The 23,940-nt window shown below is 41.3% G+C and overlaps 1 protein-coding gene across 4 annotated transcripts; it reads left to right on the forward strand.

Moving 5' to 3' along the window:
- Positions 1 to 667: 667 nt before the first annotated feature.
- Positions 668 to 22,956, forward strand: LOC101640551 (zinc finger protein 30 homolog). 4 transcript variants are annotated; one of them, XM_030886376.2, is made up of 5 exons: positions 668 to 731; positions 8,746 to 8,833; positions 10,583 to 10,709; positions 11,739 to 11,837; positions 21,443 to 22,956. In XM_030886376.2, exons 2-5 carry the CDS (start codon positions 8,825 to 8,827, stop codon positions 22,723 to 22,725), a joined length of 1,518 nt encoding a protein of 505 aa, XP_030742236.1. In that variant the 5' UTR covers positions 668 to 731; positions 8,746 to 8,824; the 3' UTR covers positions 22,726 to 22,956. The 4 variants fall into 4 exon arrangements, with proteins under 4 accessions (XP_030742236.1, XP_045148831.1, XP_045148830.1 ...); XM_045292896.1 differs by having other exon boundaries at positions 11,742 to 11,837; XM_045292895.1 differs by lacking the exon at positions 668 to 731 and adding an exon at positions 2,602 to 2,669.
- Positions 22,957 to 23,940: the final 984 nt, after the last annotated feature.

Genomic DNA, 23,940 nt, shown 5'->3' on the forward strand with positions numbered 1-23,940 from the left:
AAGACACTTAAGTATCCGAAGAGAGATTGGGCTGTCTGTTCCTGCAAAGATGGACAGTCTTGCAAACCTTGTTATAGGCTCTACGAGGTGGGATCTCTTGACAACTGTTTGCCTGGTTTGGTTTGGTACTCCTAACAAGAGCAACAACCACTGCCACCTCCACTGGCGAGGGTCCCTTAGACTACCCACATGCCAAGCAATTCCCAGTGCCCTGGATGAATTAACTGCAAAAACTTTTTTTTAATTAAAAAGGGTGGGGGGGGCAGGAGAGGGGGCTTTAGTCTTTTAGAGTTTGGGCCTCCATTCCCTACAGGGCACTAACGACCCAACCCCAAACCCATTTCCATTCAGACTCTGAACGTGGCGATTCGACAGGACAAGGGGCCCTGGCCTCTAGGGTTTCCGAGGCTGTAATCCTAGGGAAATGGGCCGTCACAGACCTCTCCCGTGGACACGCTGGTGTGTTCGAACCGCTGCCCTTTCTGTCGGCCAGCAGGGGCTGAACAATGGGGCCACCAGGGCTCCCTCACAGGGCACGGTCCTCGGTAATTCCCATCACGCCCGGGCCGCGCAAGCTCCGCCCACATCCAATCCCACCCGCCGCCCGGCGCCCCTGGGAGCGCGCGCGCGGGACTCGCGCCTGCGCACTGGAGCCCGGCCGGGCGGTCCTGGGCAGCCTCCGGGTCACCGTCCTGGGGACCCCGCGCTCCTCCGAGAGCGGCCCGAGTGCGGTGAGCCGGGATCGTCGCAGCTGGGGCTGGATCTGGGGACCTGGCGAGGGACGGGGCAGGGTGCGGGCCCCGGGGCCGCGTGGAGTTCGTCCCGGGGAGCGGCCCCCAGACTGCGGAGGGGAGGGCCGAGCGCGGGAGGCTGTCACGGGGGAGGGCCGAGCGCGTGAGGCTGCAATGGGGAAGGGCTGAGCGCGGGAGGCTGCAATGGGGGAGGGGAAGCGCGGGAGGCTGTCATGGGGGAGGGCCGAGCGCGGGAGGCTGTCATGGGGGAGGGCCAAGCGCGGGAGGCTGTCATGGGGGAGGGCCAAGCGCGGGAGGCTGTCGTGGGGGAGGGCCGAGCGCATGAGGCTGCAATGGGGAAGGGCGAGCGCGTGAGGGTGTCATGGAGGAGCGCTGAGCAAGTGAGGCTGTAATAGGGGAGGGCGAGCGCATGAGGGTGTAATGGGGGAGGCCTGAGCACGTGAGGGTGTAATGGGGGGTGCGGCTCGGTGTGTGCTCCACTGCCGGCCTTGGGGGAATGAGCGACCCCGAGAGCTCGCCACCCTCGTCCTCTCCTCTGCCACCCGAGCCCGGAAGCAGAGAAAGGGCCCAAAAGGAAAGTCGGAGGGAAAGCCCAGACTGAAGGGCCCCAGTTGAACCCCAGGACCTGGAGTGGGGACGGGTTTCGGGGGAAGGGTGCGATGGACAGTCCTAGGGAAGACTGATGACCAGGTGGCAGGGCACTTAGAGCAGCAGACTCAGACATGGATGACTGGGTGCCTCTTCCCATCTTAGTCTTTCCGTCTGTGCAGTAGAACCCCTGATGGCCTAGTGGTTATGCATGCCGCTTCAATCTTCAAGGTCAGCAGTTTGAAAACAGCAGTCCCTCCTCGGGAGAAAGAGCTTTCTAGTCCCCAGAAGAGTTACTGTCAGTCACCCACGGCACCGCCAGGGCTCTGCGTGGCATGACTTGATGGCAGCGAGTGAGTGAGAATGTCTGCTTTGAGCACTGTGTTCCTTTAAGATCCGTGGGTATGGGATCAAATGGAGAATCGCAGCTTGTAAGATTAGATAGTAAATTTAGAGGAGAGTGTGTTTATGTTACTGGGGAGGAAACAACTCTGAAAAGAAAGGCTGAGAATAGGTGCACAATCAAAGTCACGAAATTATTGAAGTGTAGAAATTGTTGAATTAGTATATGATCAACTCTATGTTCTTAACAAAAACAAAAATAAAATACATTATTTACTCCCCCCCCCCCCCTAAAAAAAAAAAGTTACAGTCACTGAAACCCGCAGGGGCAGTTCTACCCTGTTGGGTTGGCATCAACTCCATGGCCATGAGTCTGTTTTTTGTTTTGTTTTGGTGGGGTGGCGTGGGGAGCGTGTTGCTCTTTGCTCTTGTTTGTCTAGTCGGTAAGAAACCTTGGTGGCCTACTGGGTTGTGTGCTGGGTTTCTAAGTACAAGGTCAGCAGTTCAAACCCACCAGCCTTTCCTTGTTAGAAAGATGTCAGGGAGTATGATTAAAAATACAAATGATAACAGTATCTACTTTATAGGATTGTTTTGAAGGTTACCTGAGTTAATCCCCGTAAAACGCTTAGAAGAGTGTGGTGGTCCATTGTGAGTGCTTAATTAAGACTGGCTGTTGCAGTCTTTTTTATTGCATGATTAAATGATGATTCTTCATTATTTCCCATCTGCGTTCTCCATTCCTAAGAGCTGTATGAATGTGCAGTTAATTACGATGTCTGTCAGAAAGCAGCAGCTTGAGGGGGCCAGAACAAAAATTCTTAACATAAGGTCTTTGGTCTTCTGGAGGAGGCCTCATAGCGACCCCATAGAACAGGGCAGAACGGTCCTGGGAGTTTCGGAGACTGGATCTCACCTGATGGAATATTGTGGAGGTCATTGAAAACCATGTGTGTAAAGAGCTTGTCAGAAGAAAACAGTATCAATGTAAGATTGAGAAGTACTCATTTGTGTGGATTATAGTCTCCAAGAAGTTAAAGTTATATGTGATTGCTTAGATAAGACTGTTTAAGATATTTTGCACATATTGAATACTTATTCATTGGTGCCTGGAAAGGGTGGATCAGCTTATTGATCTGGGTTATTGATCAGCTGTTCTGAAATAAGTTTTTTACCCCCTTATGTCTGCTTTGCCTCCCAAACCAAAAATCCACTGGGTTTCAGAGTATATAAATCTTCATGGGAGCTGATAGCCCCCATTGTCTCTCTTTAAAAAAAAATCATTTTATTGGGGGCTCTTACAGCTCTTAAAACATTCCATGTGTCAATTGTATCAAGCATATTTGTACATATGTTGCCATCATCATTTTCTAAACATTTACTTTATATTTGAACCCTTGGTATCAGCTCCTTCCCATTGTCTCTTAATCATGGAAATGCCATGAGCCAGGATTTTGTCCCTTAACAGAGACTCTCGGGGTGTTGTGGAGAAAACAACATTCGAGAACTAGCAGGAAAAAGACTCCCAGCAGCCCTATCGGACAGAGTAGAACGACTCTGGGTTTTTCAAGACTGTAAATCTTCACAGAGGAGAAAGCCTCATCTTTCTTCCATAGAGCTGTGGTTGGTTTTGAACTGCTGACTTTGTGGTTAGCAGCCAGCAGTGACTTTTTTTGGAGTAGGAGATTTTTTTTTTTAGTTACACTGATTTCCTGTTGTGACCACCTATGCAAGCCTATTTAATCACAATTTTCGTGATGACTGTAAGATACTCCATATATCCAAAATAAACCACCAAATGCATTGCCATCGAGTTCATGACAAGGCTGCAAATATTAAGGAGAGCAAGATAGCCTCATCTTTCTCCCAGGAACAGATGGTTGATTTGAATCAATAACTTACCCAACTGCACTACTGAGGCTCTCTTCCATACTCCAAAGTTATTAAATTTTTTTTAATGGAATAGCTTTTTCTGACGATGAATTGAAATATTTAGTATAATAAACAGTTAAAGAAGGAAACTAAAATTTTTCCATGGCACCAACCTCCAGAAATAATCACTGTTAGTATTTTAAAGTCTATTTCCTCAAATATTTATATGAGAATGTGTGCTTTTGCCTATGGTTTTATTTCTGAAGAAAAAAGAATGAACACTAATGGGAAGTTTGAAAGTTCAAAAGTCCATCCCAATCATAGTGACTCTGTGTAGGGTGCCTGAGACTGAATGTCAGCCTTTCTCTCAGAGCAGTGGGTGGTTTGATTCACTGACTTAGTGGTTAACGGCCCAACTTCTAACCCACAGTGACACCAGAGCTCATTTTAGTTGTTGTATTAGGCAGGGTTTTCTAGAGAAACAAAACCGGGACACTTAGGATTTTCTATGTATGGATAGGTTTATACAGCAAAAAGGAATATAACAGCTAATTAGTGCACACTGTAGTACAGAGGGCTCAGTTCAACTCACTTTCATGGAACAGTTAATATACTCGAAGTCCTTCAACTCACGTGGGCTGCCAGTTCCAAGGTCAGGGAAGCAGACAGGAGTCTTCCCTCAGGCAAGGGAGGCTGAGTCTGCCGGAAGACAGCAGGGTGGGTGGGTCAACAACAGTCAGTAGCTCAGTAGCTTATGGAAGTAGGCCCTAAGCAGGCCCTGATGGATCTGGAACTCAAACACGGTGACAAGATCCACCAGCCTCAAGCTCAAGCAATGTATGAACCAGCAGTGGTGAAGCAGGTCTCAAAGGAACCTCAAGCTCTTGCAACAGGATTCATGTGTTGGCTTGGCCCACAGGTAGTGTAGGTCTCAAAGGAACCTCAAGCTCTTGCAACAGGATTCATGTGTTGGCTTGGCCCACAGGTAGTGTAGCACAGAGGTTGAGGAAGAGAAATAGCTAAAGTAGCAGCACACCGGTCTGATCACCAGAGCACAAGAGGGAGATGGGAAGCCAGCTGCCTTTATTTATTTTGGTTGTCCTCCAATCAAGCTGCGACCTGATTAAACTCTGCCCACATGTTCCTATTGGCCTACTTAGCACAATAAACCTAACTTTCATAATTGTGACAGAAAATTACCCTTTTAGAATTAAGGGCTTTTAAATTTTGAATTAGGCTGAGATTTACATATAAGATCATTACTTGTGCCTTCAACAATTCAAACAATTTATCAAACCACCCAATGGCTTACTTTGTTCCCCTGCCTCCTCCTTCCCTACCTCATTTCCCTCTTGTAGTATATTATCTTCCCCTTCCCTCAAGTTACACTTAGTTACCTGCTAGCCAATTGCTTCCCTTTTCCACCCTTTCCCACCCCTGCTAATTATCAAAGTCTCTTTCTGTATGAAAAACGTTTCTTGATTTTTCTTTTGTATAGTAGTGGTCTCACCATATTTGTCCTTTTGGGGTTTTTTTTTTTTTTTATTAATTTCACTCAGCATAATGACCTCTAAGCCCATCAATGCCATGAAATGTTTCACACTTTGATCATTACCCTTTGGATGTAAAATACTCCATTGTGTGTATGTACCAACGTTTATCCATTCTTCCACTGATGGGCCTTTAGGTTATTTCCATGTGCTTGCTATTGTGAATAGTGCTGCAGTAAACATGGGTGCATGCCTATCTTTTCACACCATGTTCTTTATTTCTGTAGGGTACGGACCAAGTAGCACTATGACTGGGTCATATGGGATTTCCATTCCCAAGTTTTTGAGGAAGTGTCATACTGCATTCCACTGTGGTTGTACTGACTTACAGTCCCACCAGCAGTGTACGAGGGGTCCAGTCTCTCTACACCCTCCTTAGCAGTTGTTGTTTTCAGCGTTTTTGAATTTTACCATCAATGCCAGAGTGAGTGAGATAGTATTTCATCATTATTTTGCTTTTCATCTCTTGAATGGCTGATGTTCTCCAGCATTTCCTCATATGTTTGTTGGCTATCTGAATGATCTCTTTGCTAAACGGTCTGTTCACATCCTCTGTCCATTTTTTAATTGGGTTAGTCGTCTTGTTCTTGTTGAGTTGTTGACATTTTCTATAGATTTTGGAGATGAGGTCCTTGTCTAATGTGACATTACCAATATCTTTTTCCCAATCTCTGCATTTTCTTTTTACTCTTTTGGTGACATACTTTTAAAAAATAATTTTACATTACTGTAGAGGGGTTTATTTTTCTCTTCAACGAGAGATTTCCCATCTCTTGTCTTTTATTTTAATGATCTTACAGGTCTAATCATAGTGTATATTGCTTTGTCAAGTGATTTTCTCTTTCATTATCTCTGTAATATTTCTATTCTGTTTTTTAAATTTGTATTTTCTAACTTTTAGCATTTAGTGACTAGTGTAGCATACCTGTACACTGCCCGTTGTGACTTCTGCCATCAGCTCTCAATGTTTCCTCCGACGCCAGGTGAAAACACTCTTCTTTTTCTGACCCTGACCCCTCGGAGGTAGTTCATTAAGGGCACAGCCCCCAGACTGTGAGGACTTCAAACATCAGTCACAATTTGGTGGATCCTCATTACCCTCTTACTTCCAACCTGATGGCTATAAAATCAGGGTTTCCCCCTAGTCCCTCAAATTTAATAGTTTTCTAGAGTAATTCACAGAACTCGTAAAAGTGCGGTACTTATTATTACAGTTTTATTTTAAAAGGATGAGCAGAAAAAAGAAACATATAGCGCAAAATGGAATGGGAGAGTCTCAGACCCAGAGATTCTATGTTCCCCAAATTCAGTACTATCCCATGGATTGATGTCTTTCATCATCTATGAAGCTCACCTCAGTTTTAGTGTCCAACATTTTTGTTGGGGTTTCATTACAAAGGCATATCAGATTGAATCATGTGATTGCTTGAACTCAGCTTCAGCACCTCTCTCCTCCCCAGAGTCAGGCTGAACGAGATGACAGTCTTTGTAGATGGGAAACAGAGTTGCAAGGATGGGGATTCCAGATAAGATCAAAATAAAGATCACCTTTATATTTGTTAGGGTTCTCAAAAAAAAATAGACCTGACAGAATACCCATATACATGTGCCAAATGGGCACACACATATACACACATGTTGGGAGGGGAGAAGGGAGAGAGATCATTAGGAATCAGCTCACTCGTTAGTAGTAACTGGCAAGTTTAAAATGTGTAGAGCAGGCTGGGAACTCAGAAAAGAGTTGCAGTCTTGAGTCTGAAACTTTTAAGGTACCCCTGTGGTTGGAAACTCAGGCGGGATTTTTGAGATACAGTCTTGAAATAGAATTCCTGCTTTTAAAAACCTGGTTTTTGTTTTAAGATTTTCAACTGACTGGGTGAGATCCACTCACATTAGCAAAGAAAATCTCTGTTAATATTACCTAACTAAATATTAATCACACCTACAAAATACTGTAATAGCAAAATCTAGATTAGTGTTTGGGCAAAGAGCTAGGGACCATAGTCTACTCAATTTGATACATAAAATTAGCCATGACACGAGGTGTCGAAGGGATCAGGTGTAAGGCATCATCAGAACAAAAAATCTTACCATAGTGAATGATGGGGGGAGTGCGGAGTGGAGATCCAAAGCCCATTAGTAGGCCACTGGAGATCCCCTTGCAGAGGGGTCTCGGGGAGGAGACGAGCCAGTCAGGGTGAGATGTAACAACAATGAAAAATACAACTTTCCTCTAGTTCCTAAATGTTTCCTCCCCGCTCCCACTACCATGACTCGAATTCAACCTTGCAAGTCTGGCTAGACCAGAGGATGTATTCTGGTACAGAGAGGGACTGAAAATACAGGGAATCCAGGGCGGATGAGCCCTACAGGACCAGTGGTGTGAGTGGCGAAACAGGAAGGGTAAAGGGAGAGTGGGTAGGAAAGAGGGAACGGATTACAAGGAACTATATGTGGCCTCCACCCTGGGGGACAGACAACCGAAAAGTGGTTGAAGGGAGATGTCGGACAGGGCAAGATATGACAAAATACCAATTTATAAACTATCAAGGGCTCATGAGGGAGCGGGGAGCGGGGAGGGAGGGGGAAAATGAGGTCCTAATGTCGGGGGTTTAAGTGGAGAGAAAATGTTTTGAGAATGATGTACAAATGCGCTTTACACAATTGATGTGTGTATGGACTGCGATAACAGTTGTATAAGCCCCTAATAAAAGGTTTAAAAAAAAAAGAAAAAAATTAGCCATGACAATCTGGAATATCATTAAGTAGAATTAACATAGTAAAAATTTATTCCAGCTCCTTTCATGGATTCTTTTATGCATATGCATTTACATGCGTGCATGTCTGTGTAATTTTCCTGCCATATACTATCACACTCTAGGATTATTTTCTTACTTGTCTTCTTCCCCCAACAATATGTAGTGGCCATCTTTTCATGACATCACGTAAGAGGAAGGCCATTAAGTTGATAAACTGACATAATGGTTGCAACAACAGCCCAAACATAACAATGATTGTGTGGGTGGTATAAGACCAGGCAGTATTTTGTTCTGTTTTGTATAAGGTCACTATGAGTTAGATCCAATTCACCTGACATCAACACTTCCAAACCTACTTAATCCTGAACCCTAGAAATGGAACCTAGCAACCTGTGCTTTTAACAAGCTTTCGGTACACTTAAGATGCATGCTGGTTTGAGAACCAGACTTTACTGCCTGTTATAACATATCCCGTAGTTGCAATAGGATTGATTCTTGATTCATAGTGACCCCATGTATGGCAGAATAGAATTGTGTTCCATCGGCTTGTCAATAACTGAGTTTTTTGAAAATAGCTTGGTGGTCTTTCTTGTGTCTCTAGAGAACCTGACTAACATACCCGTTCTCAAGTACAAATCTGGAAATTCTTGCTTTAGTGTCTCAAAGCTGCACTTTGATGCAGAGAGGCTGCTGTGTTTATCCTTGTGCAGCTGATGTCCCTGTATCCTGGAAGAAGACATTCCTGATCTACCTCTTACCTCTCATAACTTGTGTTTAGAAGGGGAGGGGTGCATATAGTATGGAGAAGTAGAGTGGGGTTCTGAAGTCATTTAAGGAGTTCTGAAACAGATCTTTTCTCATGGCTTCATATTATTTCTCTAGTTCTGACTCCTGTGGATGCTCTGCTTTTCCAGCAAATGAACTTTGAGGAACATTGACCAGTGCTTATAATTCTAATATCATGGCTCACGTAAGTTGGTATTTCTCTTTATTTGAAAGTACATCATATTTCTCAAACTATGTGAACATTTTCACTCCTTGTTCTGAAGTGTCCTGGCAGAGCCTCATCCAAAAGCGACTTCCCAATCGCTTCCATTCTAGTGAAGGATGGAGCCAAGCAGCCAGACCCCTCTGGGGCGCCTCTCGTTTCGCCAGTCCGTGTTGATGTGTGCTCTGACCAAATCTTTCTGCATCTTCTCTGGTTATTCTACCTAGTGCAGAGCTGGAGCAGAAGTGACGTCTGAAGAGGGAGGCATTTGAGCTGCGCCTTGGAGAATTGTAGGACATCTTAGAGTGTCACTGACCTAAATCAATATAATGGAGCTATGTACATCATTAAAATTTTTCTAGTAACTTCATTTAAACAATAGAAAAAGTGGCAAGACATCTACATGATTTAAAATTAGAAACCAGTAGATATCTACAACATAAGGATGAACTAACTAAGTCCTGTAGGAAATTCTTCAATTTTATGTAAATGAAAACTGTGCTTAACATAAAAAGCCAGGGTGGAGGAGTGGGTGAAGAGTTGAGCTACTAACCACAAGGTCAGCAGTTCAAACTCACCAGGTATTCCATGGGAGAAAGAGGAGGCTTTCTACTCCCATAAAGATTTACATCCTTGGAAACCCAAAAGGGCTAGTCTACCCTATCCTGTACACCCCGTGGCAGTGCGTTTGGTGGTAGTGTTTGTCTGTTTGTTGGGTTTTAGTACTGAAGGTAGCCATTTTATAGCTCATTTGTGAAAAAATAACTCTTTGGATTTTTTTCTCCTAATCCTTACAGGAGATAAAACAAATCACAGGTTTTTTTGAGACTTTTTCTCAAAGTCAAGCCCATTGTGAGCGTTGCTCAGATGAACTCTCTGTTGGTTAACTGAGAAATTCTAGTAATTACCTGAACACGACTACAAGTACATAAAATTAGCTATCCCAACCAAAAACAAACAAACTCACTGCCGATTCAGGTTAATTCCAATTCATAGTGACCCTGTAAGTCAGGGTAGATCTGTCTCGGTGGGTTTCCAAGACTGCAACTCGTTATGGGAGTAGAAAGCCTCGCTAGAAATCTTGTGGTTAGCACCCCAGTGTATAACCATACACCACCCAGCCCTAAGTATCCCACAGTATGTAAGAACTTTTTGTATGTAGTCGGGGTCTGTGAGCCCTATTTATCTCTCAGCTTTTATTTTGTATAGCCTGCAGGCTAGGAATTATTTTTACATTGTCAAAGAGTTATTTTCCAAAACGGAGACTATACAACAGAAATGCTATATGGTTTGCAAAGGCTCAAATATTTAACACATTTATAGAATAACTCTGCCAAGCTCTGGTCTGTGTCAGTAGAAATACAAACACATGTCTACATTCTGCCTCATTCAACACTCGTTTCTTAATTTTCATATGGTGACCTAGTGTGACCTATAAATTGGGCTACTAACTGCAAGGTCGGCAGTTTGAATTCACCAGGTGCTTCGAGAGAGAAAGATGAGGCTTACGCTCTCATAAATATTTACAGCCTTGGCCGTTCTCCGTCCCATGGTCCCGGAGTGTGGGGACCGACTCGGTGGCATTGAGTGTGACTTTGAGTAACATGCATTACTGGCTTCTAGCCCTAGCATAGACAATTCAGTTGATACCTTCTCCATTCTTTAATGAATTCTTCCATTTTAAATGTTTTCTTTGATTTTTCAAATCATATTGTGGGTTTGTGATTTCAGGGTTTGGTAACGTTCAGAGATGTCGCTATTGACTTTTCTCAGGAAGAATGGGAATACTTGGATTTGCATCAGAGAAATTTATACCGAGATGTGATATTAGAGAACTACAACAACTTGGTGTCACTGGGTAAGCTTATGTTTCTTTAATAATTTAGTAATTAGTAAAATTTAATTTCAGGGTTACTGTTCTGGAAACTAGCTGAATATTTGTTTTATGGTTTGGGAATAAGTAGTCCTAATAAGCATCTATCTTCACGAAGAGCCCTGGTGGCATAGTGGTTACAAGTTGGGCTGCAATCCACACGGTCAACTGTTTGAAACTACCCACTCCTTGGGAGGAAGATAGGACTTTTGCAGCAGATTTGTTGCCCGATACAATACAGCACTTAATTTCTTAGCTGCTGCCTCCATGGTGGTGTTTGTGAATTCAAGTAAGGTGAAATCCTTGGCAACTTCAGTATGTTCTCCATTTATCACGGTGTTGCTTATTGTGCCCGTTGTGAGTCGTTTTGTTTTATGTTGAAGTGTAATCCATATTGATCATCATCAATAAGTGCCTCCAGCCTTCTTCACTTTCAGCAAGCAAGGCTGTATTATCTGCATATCACAAGTAGTTAATCGCTCTCCAATCCTGAGGCTGCATTCTTCTTTATATAGTCTAGTGTCTTGGATCAGTTGTTTGTAATATAGATTGAAGAAGTATGCTAGAAGGCTTTAACCCTAACACATACCTTTAAGAAAAAACAAACAGCGAAAAGTGTTCATTGTAAACAAACTTACACTATGAAGGTGGCACTCAGCTAAGCACTTTATGCAAACCTCAGAACAATTGTATGTAGTAGACATTATTATTATTCTTCCCTTTTGACAACTCAAAACACCAAGGCACATAGAGATGAAACTATTTACCATAATGACTCCAGTGACATAGTCAGGATTTGAAATTAGTGTGCTCTACCCTTCTTAGGAGACAGAGCCTGAATACGTTCAAATTAAAAGAAGGATATGCCCCTACCTCTCTGTTCTGGTTACCCCCTGTGATTCCAAAGTATGGATGCTTCTTAATCCCCTCACTGTTCTTTGTTCTGAAGGTTTGAACAAATAAGTTACTTTTCTTTATACTGTTCTTCCTCCACCCCCTACCCCCTACCTCCAGCAGGATGTTCCCTTTCTAAACCACATGTGGTTACTTTATTGGAGCAAGGTAAAGAGCCCTGGATGGCTGGGAAGGAAAAGAAACTAAGGTGGCGCATAGGTGAGTAAGTGCTAATCTGGGGAGGTGAGCCATCCTGGCGTGGCACAGTTCTGCTGGGGGGCTGGAGACTCAGTCTTTAGATGTTGTTGGTGAAGACTTGGCTGGGAACCTGGGAAGGAAACTTAGATATTTTCAGCTTGAACAACCAAAAACCTTTCGACCCTACATCACTTACCAAAGTTATTGTTTCTCCTCCCTCATGTTCCCTCCCGTTAGATATGGGAAAACTTTCTTCCATAACGATAACCATTTTACCTGTATCTTGAATCTAGTTTCTTTCTAGCTTTTCTTTTAAATTTCAATTATTTTTTGCATCTGTTTCTTCATTACCCTTTTCTCATGGCATTTACCTCATAATAGTGAGCTCATACAGTAAACAAATAAATAAATGGATTACTAATTATTATGAAGTACTACTTTTCTATGAAGAAAAATGCATGGAGTAAGCATCTGGAGAATAATGTTGAGTGGGTGCTATAATTTAGATAGAATGTCAGGGAAGATGAGTCAATTTGAAAAGTTTCCAGCTGGCTGAAGATGAGACCATTTTAGTATCGCTAGAGATAATATTTGCAGTATCTTAAAAATATATCTTAAAAAATATATAAATTATTAGAATTCTATAAATTCCTAATGATAAGAAACAAATTGTTCATGGTTGGAAGATACTAGGAAATTGCCTTCTTTTGGAAATGTAAATTTTAAGAAAAAGAAGCATATATGTTGTCTTTTTTAAAAAAAAGATCCCAATAAATAGTGTAGTTGAAGTAAAAATAATCAGCACATAATTGGAGAAGGAATGATAGGCTGCTACCATTGCAGACCCCATAATGAACTTTGGATCTAGACATTGAACATCAATGCTGATAGCTTTGCAGAAATAGAGACAACTCTTTAGAGAGATATTATGTGGCAGACTTACCCAATGGAATGCACCCCTTCATCTCTTGACTGCTGCTTCCATGAGCAGTGATTGTGGACCCAAGGAAGAGAAAATCCTTGACAACTTCCAATCTTTTCTCAGTTTATCATGATGTTACCTATGGGTCCAGTTGTGAGGATTTTGGCTTGTTTGTTTGTTTGTTTTTGCCATCTCACTCAAGATTAAATTGTTTATGATAATGGATGGTACATAAGTTCCAAAGTTCCAGCTCCCTCTATAATTTTTATCTGTTAGCATTATTCAATTTAGATATATCACATATGATGTGCCAACAACCATTTTTTATAACCAAATAAACTCTGTTGACCAGCGTGGGTGACCATCTTAATGGTGAACTCCAGGTTACACCGCAGGATCTGTAGTAGTACAGCTACAACCAGTACAAGTACAAAGGTTTCTGGAAACAGTGGCTCCCCTGCCCTCAAGAAGTCTTCTAAGGTCATATACACATATATTTCAAATCCATTTGGCATCACCCTGAAGGAGTTCTACACTTCACGCTATTGGGATCGTTTATCAAGATGGCTTCAGAGTAAACTAACTTTATACAGCACTTTAAAAAAAAAAGGACTTTTATTCAGCACCATGATCAGACTATTTAGCTATCCATAGCATGAGTGCAAGAAAAAGAAAAAAACGACATTAAAACCCTTTATTGGAATGTTTTACACTGTCCACAGAACAGAAACTAAAATAACCTGTTATACAATTAGTCACGAATGCAGCCCTGAAGTTCTTGTGATCATACACATGAATATTGTCTAAAACATGTCTTCTCTGTAGCAGCTAGACCCTGCCACCACTGTGCCTGGCTGAGTTCACAAATCTATTGTAACCGATAGCGTCCCTGTCACTTCTCCGACTCTCCTTTCCTGCTAAGTTTTGTTTCCTCATAGCCGTTAAAATCTGCCCCTGCCATAGCTACTGCTACTGCTTGAATCACTATAGCCACCTTGGTTCATAGTTTGGCAAAGTGTTGACCTCCACCACAATACGGGCCAGAGCTTCTGCCTCAAAAGTTCTCTCCCTTCATTCCAAAATTGTGAGATTGGTTGTAATTGCCAAAACCATCGTAGCTTCTGCCACCTCCCAAATCCATTGCAACCATCCTAGTGCCATCATATCTATCACTGCCACAACTGCCACCAAAGCCCACATCTACGGACATTTCCTCCATGACCAATGTCATTCCCACCAAAACCACCTCCTCAGCCACCACTAAAAGGTCCAGAACCACTTCAACCTCTCTGGCTGGAAAGGTACTAGCCATCTCTTGCTTCAGTAGGACTTCCCTTAATTCACAGTTGTAGCCATTCACAGTATGGTATTTCCAAATGACAGTCTTCTCTACAGAGTCGTGGTCATCAAAAATCACAAACGCAAAGCCCCTCTTGCCACTTTTAATCATTTATTTATTTTATTGGGGGCTCTTACAGTTCTTATCATGATCCATATAGATATCCAGTGTGTTAAACACATCTGTACATATGTTGTCATTTGTTTTTTCAAAGCATTTGTTTCTACTTGAGCCCTTGATATGACAAAGATCTTTTTCACAGTCAGATGAGCACCTTTTCTTTAAGAATCTTCTTGTGAGACAGCCCTCTTCGCAACTCTTCCATCTCCCTTGTGTGGCCTTGCATTCATGGCTGCATCCACCTCCTCCACAGGAGAGTTAAATAACAAACCCCACACCTCTGGAGCACTTTGGTGTTTGGATCTCTCTACAGCCCTGCCCAGTGAGATTCCCCAGTTGCTCAGAATGGCTCTGTTGACTCTCATCTGCTATTTCAAAGCTCAGCCCTCTAATGAAGAGTTTCCGCAGCTGTTCAGGCGTTTTAGGAGACTCTGACTTAGACATGAAGGCAGTGTGGCAGAGGTGGGGGCTCTCACGATGTTCCCTCCACAGTCCCCACAGGTAGAAAACGACTTTGGTCTTCTTAACATTGAGTTGTAATAAGGCTGTAAGCCTTGATCTTAAACAAGATTGTTTCATCTGCATATTGCAAGTTATTAATGTGCCTTCCTCCAATCCTGATTCACATTCTTCATATAACCCAGCTTCTTTGATGATTTGCTCCGCATACAGATTAAACAAGTACGATGAAAGATACACCCCGGACATGCACCTTTCCTAATTTTAAACCATGCAGTATTCCTTTGTTCTGTTGGCACAATTGCCTCTTGATCCATGTACAAGTTTCACACAAGCACAATTAAGTCTCCTCGAACCCCCGTTTATCTCAAGGCTATCCATAGTTTATTATGGTCCGTACAGTCAAATGCCTTGGAATAGACGATAAAACACAAGTCAATATATTCCTGGTATTTAACATCAGCAGCAATATCCCTTTTTCCATGCCGTCTTCTGAATCCAGTTTGAACCTCTGGCATTTGCTTCTCTGGCATTAGCGTCAATCGTTGTTGGATGATCTTCAGCAAAATTTTACGTGTATGCGTTATCAGTGATACTGCTCTATAGGTTATGGATGTTGTTGAGTCACCTTTCTTTGGAATGGGCACGAATATGGATCTCTTCTAATCACTTGGTCAAGCCTGCCAAATTTCCTGGGATAGTCAAATGCGTGCTTCCAGTGCTTCATCAGCTTGTTGAAGCACTTCCATTGGCTTTCAATCCATCCCTGGAACCTTGTTATTAGATAAGGCTTTCAGTGCAGCTTGAACTTCTTCCATCAGCATCGCTGGTTCTTGCTACTTCCTAAAACTGGAATTTCGACTAGTTCTTTTTGGTACAGTGACTGTATGTTTTCCATCTTCTCTTAATGCTTCCTGCATCATTCCATGTGTTGCCTATAGAATCAAGGTTGCAATGCGAGGGTTCAAGTTTTTCTTCAGTTCTTTCAGTTTAAGATATGTTGAATGTGTTGTTCCCTTTTGGTTTTCTAATTCTAGGTCTTTACACATTTCATTATAATATTGACTTTGTCTTCTCGAGCTGCCCTTTGAAATGTTCTATTCAGCTCTTTGACTTCATCCTTTCTTCCATTTGCTTTAGCAACTCTACAATTAAGTGCAACTTTCAGAGTTTCTTCTGGCAGCCATTTTGATTCTTTCTTGCCTGTCTTTTTTTTTAATCATTTTATTGGGGGCTCATACAAGTCTTAAACCATATATACACATCAATTGTATAAAGCACATTTTTACATTTGTTACCCTCATCATTCTCAAAACATTTGCTCTCCACGTAAGCCCCTGGCATCAGCTCCTCCTTTCCTGTCTTTTTAATGACCTTGCGTTTTCTTCATGAATGATGATTTTAATGTCCTCCCATAGCTCATCAGGTCTTCTGTCAAGTGTTCAGTGAATCAAATCTGTTCTTCAGATGTTCTCAAAATTCAGGTGGGGTGGACTCAAGGTCGTGTTTTGGCTCTCTTGGCTTGTTTTAAATTTCTTCAGCTTTATCCAGCACTTACATCTGAGCAATTGATGGTCTGTTCCACAGTCAGCCCCTGGACTGGTTTTATCTGTTCATGTGGAGCTTCTCCATAGTCTCTTCCCACAGATGTAGTCAATTTGATTTCTGTGGATTCCATCTGGCCAAGTCGATGTGTACGTCCTTTATGTTGTCCTTTTGTGTTGTTGAAAAGGTATTGGCTGCGAAAACGTCATTGGTTTTACAAAAGTCTGTCATGATAGGAACTCCATAAGGACAGGGTACAACTGGCTCAGAATGCTTTCCTCTGTATGGAAGCAGGCTGCCACAGATTCCAACCCCAGTGACTGGCTGCTACGTCTGAATCACTGGCCTTGGGATTTACAGCCAACTACCTCACTCACCACAGTGCCACTGGGACGCCTATAATGGTGAAAATTAACCTGTAACCATCCAGAAGACTCTGACTCATGGTGACCTCTGTAGGACAGAGTCGAAACTGTACCTTATGATTTCTAAGAATGTAAATCTTCACAGGAACAACAGGCAGCAGCATCTTTCTTGGTTTTCAGCCCAGCGAGCCCATGGCATCATGAAGGTTTCTGTGTCAGTCTGAGTAGGCTAGAGAAACAAATTAATAGGCACTCATGTGTATTAAAAAGAGGTTTATATACAAGAGCAATTGAATATTGAGAAAACATTCCAGCCCAGTCCAGATCAAGTCCATAAGTGTGATATTAGCCCATATGCCCAATACCAATCTATAAAGTCGTCTTCAGACTCACGAAACACATGCAATGACGCCAAATGCAGGAAGGCCAATGGATGGGAAGTCTGGTGGATCCAGTGGTGTTGTAAGCACCTGAGCCCTGGCAAGGGTCCCCCTGTGCCTTCTCCATCCCCAAGCCTCTGCTTACCATCAGCCTGTTTCCATGTGGCTTGTCAGCTGCAATGTCTGTCAGAGAGTGAGTGTGTGTCCTGCCTCCAACAAGCTATTTATCTCCTTCACCCCTCCCAATGAGGTCATCAAGCTCTAACCCGATTGACAAGCTAAAAACTCCACCACTTCACTCTTAATCTTCTCAAACTGACAACAGATTATATAACTACCACATTTTCTTAGTGGTGAAATTTTGCCTTAAGAAGGAAGCAGATCAAGGGGTCACGAGGGTCGGGGTTGGAGAGGGAATAAAGAGTTGCTGATACTAAGGGCTCAATAGAAAGTAAATGTCTAGAAAAGAATGATGGCAACATATGTACAAATATGCTCGATACTATTTATGTATGGATTGTTATAAGAGTTGGAAGAATCCCCAATAAAATGATCTTTTAATTAAATAAAAATAAAAGAAGGAAGCACATACATATTTTAAGATATGAGAGATTAGAGCATGTTTGTAAGCTGAAAGGAATTATTTCAAAGAGGAAAATTAATAGAGGGAGAGGATAATTGTTTTCAGTAGATGGGAAGAAGTACAATATATATACTAAAAAAATATGGATAATAGTTTCCTTTTAAATTCTTCTGATTCCTCAATGAAATAAGTACCAAGACTCAGAATGTGGCAACTACTCAGTATTTCATTGGGACTTAAGAATGCATTGTTCAGTATTTGATCAATATTTAGTTTCAGAAATGCACTTCTGTAATAATAGACTTCTAACACTTTCACATATATATGTATACATTTTTAAGCTCATTTTATTGGTGGGGGCTCCTACAGCTCTTACAACAATCCATAAATCAATTGTATCAAACCTATTTTTACATATGTTGCCATCATTATTTTCTAAACATTTACTCTCTATTTGAGCCCTTGTTATCAGCTCCTCTTTTCCCCACCCTCCCTTCCTTGTGACCACTTGATAAATTATAAATTAGTATTCTTTTCATGTCTTATACCATCCACTATCTCCTTTCCCCCACATTTCTGTTGTTTGTCCCCCTTGGGGGAGGGGTATGTTTCACTCATTGTGATTGGTTCCCCCTTCCTTCACTCCTCCCACCACCTTCCCCCTACCCTCCTGTTATCACTACTCCCACTTCTGTTCCTGAGGGGTTTATCTGACCTGGATTCCGTGTGTCCTGAGCTCTTATCTGTACCAGTGTACGTGCTCTAGTCTAACCCGAAGTGGAAAGCAGGGCTGTATCATAATAGTGGGGGGTGAGGAAGCCTCAAGTAACCAGAGAAATACTGTATGTTTCATGGGTGCTATACTGCTCGACCCTTCTGTGATGGGATGTCCCATTGTCTACAGATTGGTTTTGGGTCTCTGCTCTGATCCCCCTCGTTCTCAGGAATAAGTTTTGTTTGTTTGTGGTCTTCTGGTGCCTGTTACCTGATCCCATCGACACATCATGATCACACAGGCTGTTGTGCTTCTTCCATGTTGGCTTATTGCATCTCGGCTAGATGGCCACTTGTTTAACTTCAAGCCTTTAAGACCCCAGACATTATATTGTTTGATAGCCAGGGACCATCAGCTTTCTTCACCACATTAGTTTAAGTACCTATTTTGTCTTCCGTGATCATGTCAGGAGGATAAACATCACAGAATACCAGGTTGTTAGAACAAAGTGTTTTTGCATTGAGGGAAGACTTGAGCAGAGACCCAAAGTCTGTCTACTACCTCAATGTATTGCTGTGTTAGTCCAGGAAGACTAGAGATTAAATCCAGAGACATTCATATTTGTATGAGAAAGAGCTTTATATAAAAGAGCAATTGAATATTGAGAAAACATCCCAACCCAGTCCAGATCAAGTCCGTAAGTCTGACATTAGCCCATATGTCTGATACCAACCTATAAAGTCCACTTCAGACTCGCGAAGCACATGCAGTGATGCCATATGCAGGAAGATCACAGGCTGGTGAATGGGAAGTCTTGTGGATCCAGTGGCAGTGGGTCTCAGCACTAGCAGGGGTCTCCACGTGGCTCCTTCAGCCCCAGGGCTCTGGCGTAGCTTCATGTGTCTTGTCAGCAGGAATGTTTTGCAGGAGTGAGTGTTCCACCTCCAGCAAGCTATTTATCTCTGTAGCTCCTCCAAATGAGGTCATCAAGCTGTGACCTGATTGACACTCTTAAGTCTCAAGTTGACACCAGATTATGTAACTACAATAATTGCCATATAAATATATGTACATAGGCCAATATCTCTATTTTTACTAATTAGTACATATGTACATACCTATGTTTATACCTCTATCCATAGCTTTGCTTCCTAGATCTTTTCTGTTTCCTTTTACCTTCCTCCTACCCCATCACCATGCTCGCCCTTCTTCTGCCTCTTAGTAATTCCTCTTACCTAGACTGCTGTTGCTACAACACCCCTAGGATTTCTACATCCTCGTTGTTGATTTTAAATTCCCTAGTTGTTCCCCTGTCTATGGTGTTTTATGCTCACCACCTCCTTCTCCCGCCTCCTCTTCCCCCCAGTCCTTCCTGAACCGTCTGTCCAGTTGCTTTCTCCTCGTACTTTCTTCTCATGCCTACCTTATGTAGGTAGACAAACCAACCGCAACAGAGACAAAACAAAAAGAAAACAAAAGACTGAATAAAAAGAGAAAAAAAATAACTAGAAAAAAAATTCCCAAAAAAACATACATAATTTCAGGTCTGTCCTCTGAGGGGTTCTGGGAACTGCCCCTCCTAGCCTAAAGTCTACTCGGGGGCTACTCGGCCTATGTGGCTTCACTTTGCTCCCGTTGCTGATCTGTTGTGTTACCTTCTTGCTGTGCCCCACTGTGGGGAGTTCAGACCAGAATCACTCACTACCGTGCGTACTTAGTATTGTCCTCTGTCGCTGTATGTTCCAGCATGGGGACATCATGTTTTGAACTCTTGTCAGCCCTACAGTCCTTTCTGTGTATTTTCATATCTTTTTATAGCACTGCTATGGGTGTTAATGTTACTTACACTCCCTTGATCTTAAATATTCTGAATTCTGAATTTTTTATGTCAACAAAGAAAGATTATTCAAGATATCCCGTATATACTCGAGTATAAGCCAACCCGAATATCAGCCAAGGCACCTAATTTTACTACAAAACTGCATGAAAAGTGTGCTGAAAAACTTGACTTATACATGAGTATATATGGTAATAGCTCAAGAAACAATTTTACAACCAGGTGATTTTTCTTCTTATTTTGTCTTTCAAACTGATATCAGGAAAAGCGAAATCTCTCAAAGGGCTCAAGCAGAAAAAAAAAATGTTTTGGAAATAATGATGGCAACATATGTACAGATATGCTTGATTCAACTAATGTATGGAATGCTCTAAGAGCTGTAAGAGCCCAAATAAAACAATTTTTTTTAAGAACAAAGCATTACCCACCCCCTAAAAAAAATCTCATTTCTGTTTTTATGATCTAAGATGGACTTAACAAGTTTTTTTTTACATTGGTAGTGTTTAATGGGGAGGGTGGCGGACTTCCTTGACTCAATAGAATTCAAACTAATACTTGGTTCATTAACTTTAAATAATAAAATATTTACATATATACTTGAAATATTCAACCTTAAGGCCTTTTCTTTCTGTGTAGGTCCAGCTAATTTTTTCTTGGTTAAATCGCACATATCATGCATAGGCTTTATTCCCAATTTCAGTTTCTTTAAAGTGGGACCAGGAGCTAAAGAAAGTTGTGAAGCTGTCTTAGTACAGAATCCGTTTTTCTTTTTATATTTCCAACTGTCTTGTTCTAGTTTTTCACCTGTGCCTACTTTGACAACAATATAATGTGCACTTATGGCCAATAGTCCCAAAGCATTCAACTTAATTTCATACAAGTGATTGTCTTGAAAGAATGATTTTCATTGCTTACAGTGATCAGAACTGTCATAAACCATTTAGGAAACAAGCGTGGCTGACTCCTTGGTAAGCATACAGCTCATGTATATTCTCCTTAAATTATATTCAGATTTGGGGTCTCTTGTACCCTAAAATATTCTGTATATGTTGAGTAGTCAGGTTATTTAGGTTGTTCTGGTTATGTGCAACCAAGTGTGTCGTGCTCCCAAGTTGATTTCAGTCCACATCTATCTTTAATAATTCCTCTTCTCGTCTACTTTCTTAATTTCTTACCTTTTACATGAACTCTTATCATTTTCTTTGTACCCTTCAGCCTTTTCAAATTATAGGTTTATTTTAGAGTTCTCTGGTTCATTCGGCTCAGCTGGGGTTGTGTTCATTATCAAAGTTTTATTTATTTGTTTGTTTATTTATCTAGAATAAGAGACTATCATGCATTTACCTTCTTGTTTCTTTCAGATTTGGAATCCAAATATGACACTAACAAATTACTTCAAGAAAAAGACATTTTTGAAATGAATTTATCCCAGTGGAAGATAAAGGAAAGAATTAAAAAGCCTGGTCTTGAGGATGCCTTTGTTGGCAAAGAGAGTGAATTTAAAATGAATTTTGAGGGGCATAAATGTGCTCAAGAGATATATTTTGGGCAAATGAAAACCACCTGTGAAAAAATGCCCAAATTCAAAAAACGTGCAACTTTTACTCAATATCAAAGAAGTAATAATAGAGAGAAACCATATGAATGTGAGGAATGTGGGAAGGCTTTTAGAGTACGCAAACAACTTACTTTCCATGAGCAAAAACACACTGGAGAGAAGCCATATGAATGTAAAGAATGTGGGAAAACCTTTCGACAGTATGCACACCTTAGTCGACATCAGAGAATTCATGCTTCTGACAAAATCTATGAGTGTAAAAAATGTGAAAAGATCTTTATGTGTGGGCCAGACCTTCGGGCACATCAGAAAATTCATACTGGTGAGAATCCATATGAATGTAAAGAATGTGGGAAAACCTTTCAAGTGCGAGGACAACTCAGTCTCCATCAAAGGGTTCATACGGGTGAGAAACCTTATGATTGTAAGGAATGTGGGAAAGCTTTTAGACAGTATGCACATCTAACTCGACATCAAAGACTCAATGTTACTGAGAAGTGCTATGAATGTAAAGAATGTGGGCAGACTTTCCTGTGTAGCACAGGCCTTAGAATACATCACAAACTTCATACTGGCGAAAAACCTTATGAGTGTCAGGAATGTGGGAAGACTTTTAACCGTGGATATCATCTAACTGTCCATCAGAGAATTCACACTGGTGAAAAACCTTATGAATGTCAGGAATGCCAGAAATTCTTTCGTCGTTATTCCGAACTTATCTCACACCAGGGTATTCATATTGGAGAGAAACCTTATGAATGTAAGGATTGTGGGAAGGCCTTTAGACTCTTTTCACAGCTTACTCAACATCAGAGTATTCATTTTGGTGAGAAACCTTATAAATGTAAAGAATGTGAGAAGACCTTTAGGTTGCTCTCACAACTTACTCAGCACCAGAGTATCCACACTGGTGAAAAACCGTATGATTGTAAGGAATGTGGGAAGGCCTTTAGACTTTATTCATCTTTTATTCAACATCAGAGAATTCATTCTGGTGAGAAACCTTATGAATGTAAGGAATGTAAGAAAGCGTTTAGACAACATTCGCACCTTACTTACCATCAGAGAATTCATAATGTAATTTAGTAAGTTTAAGAAAATCTTCTGTTTTGAATTTTGTGTTAAGGAGCAAGAGAAATTCTAGAAGAAAAGTATTTGACCATATGAATCCCTTTTACTTTAATTTTAACGAACCCACCAGAAGTTTTATTTAAAGGAAAAATTGTGTTAATGCCTATAAAGCTTTCTATCACCTCTCAAGCCATGTTACAAAATTCATTCTGAAAAAATAAATATCTTGAGTTTGTATTAAAGAGATTTTGTTCTGTCATGTATGTTTTTTTCATCTTAACAGCATACATATGGAAGTTGCCTTGACATCAATTTCTGACTTACATTGGTAAATGAAAGGAAATAAAGTCATTTCCTTTGCTACCTGTTTGTCAGGGTAACTGTATGTCAGAACAACCAGGATTTGATAAGGGAATTTTTTTTTTATTACAGAATTCTAATAAAATTCTAATGAATGCAAAAAAAATTCTAGAGGGAGAAATGTCACTATTTCACAATTCTTTTGTGTGTACGTTTACAGTGATACTTTATCTTTTCCCCAGCAGTTTTATTTGCAAGTGATTTACATATCATATAATGTAGTCATTCAAACATTCAATCATATCATGGAGAATTGTACAATTACCCCCACATCAATTTTAGAACATTTCCCCACCCCCATGGTCAAATTACCTTAAGATGATTCATACAATTACAATCTGTTCTAGTACTCACTCCCGCCTACCATCTTCATTGGTTACTCCTGAAGTCCCCTTTCCCTTCCTCCTCTCTCCCCACCCCGTATTCCCTATATCCCCTGTATCTGTTAGTATCATTATTCCTCCACTACTCCTGTGCTTCATAGCTGGGAGACCCCACAGAAAACAATCACACTAAGATGGTAAGGGTAAAAACAAATCATATACAGACAAAACTATTAATGTGTAAGAAGGAAAAGACCCCCCCCACCCAGCAATAGTCAAAAAGCCAGGGAAGAAACCAGTAAGAGGTACTTGCACCCAGAACAAATTGAAGTCGTGTCTGTAAGGTGGACAAAGTAGCCAAGTTTTGAGTTTGATCAGGATAATCAATATTACAATGGTCTCTACCTGATAGTAAGGCTAATCTTGACTCTTGCCTATGGCTAGAGCAGATCTGCCAATGGCTTGGTCTGAACAGATAACCCCACAGATAGGTTTTAGCTATTTTGCAATTTTTCTTTTTTTTTTTTTTAAATCATTTTATTTGGCT

This window comes from Echinops telfairi, unplaced genomic scaffold (genome assembly GCF_000313985.2).
Source record: "Echinops telfairi isolate 266 unplaced genomic scaffold, ASM31398v2 ScPeMD7_655;HRSCAF=1070, whole genome shotgun sequence".
Lineage (NCBI taxonomy): Eukaryota > Metazoa > Chordata > Mammalia > Afrosoricida > Tenrecidae > Echinops > Echinops telfairi.

What these genes read in the sequence shown, in the direction of transcription:
- LOC101640551 (XM_030886376.2), top strand. An exon ending in CAACAACTTGGTGTCACTGG is followed by an intron (nt 10,710 to 11,738) that starts GTAAGCTTATGT and finishes CCCTACCTCCAG; the next exon opens with CAGGATGTTCCCTTTCTAAA. An exon ending in GAAACTAAGGTGGCGCATAG is followed by an intron (nt 11,838 to 21,442) that starts GTGAGTAAGTGC and finishes TGTTTCTTTCAG; the next exon opens with ATTTGGAATCCAAATATGAC.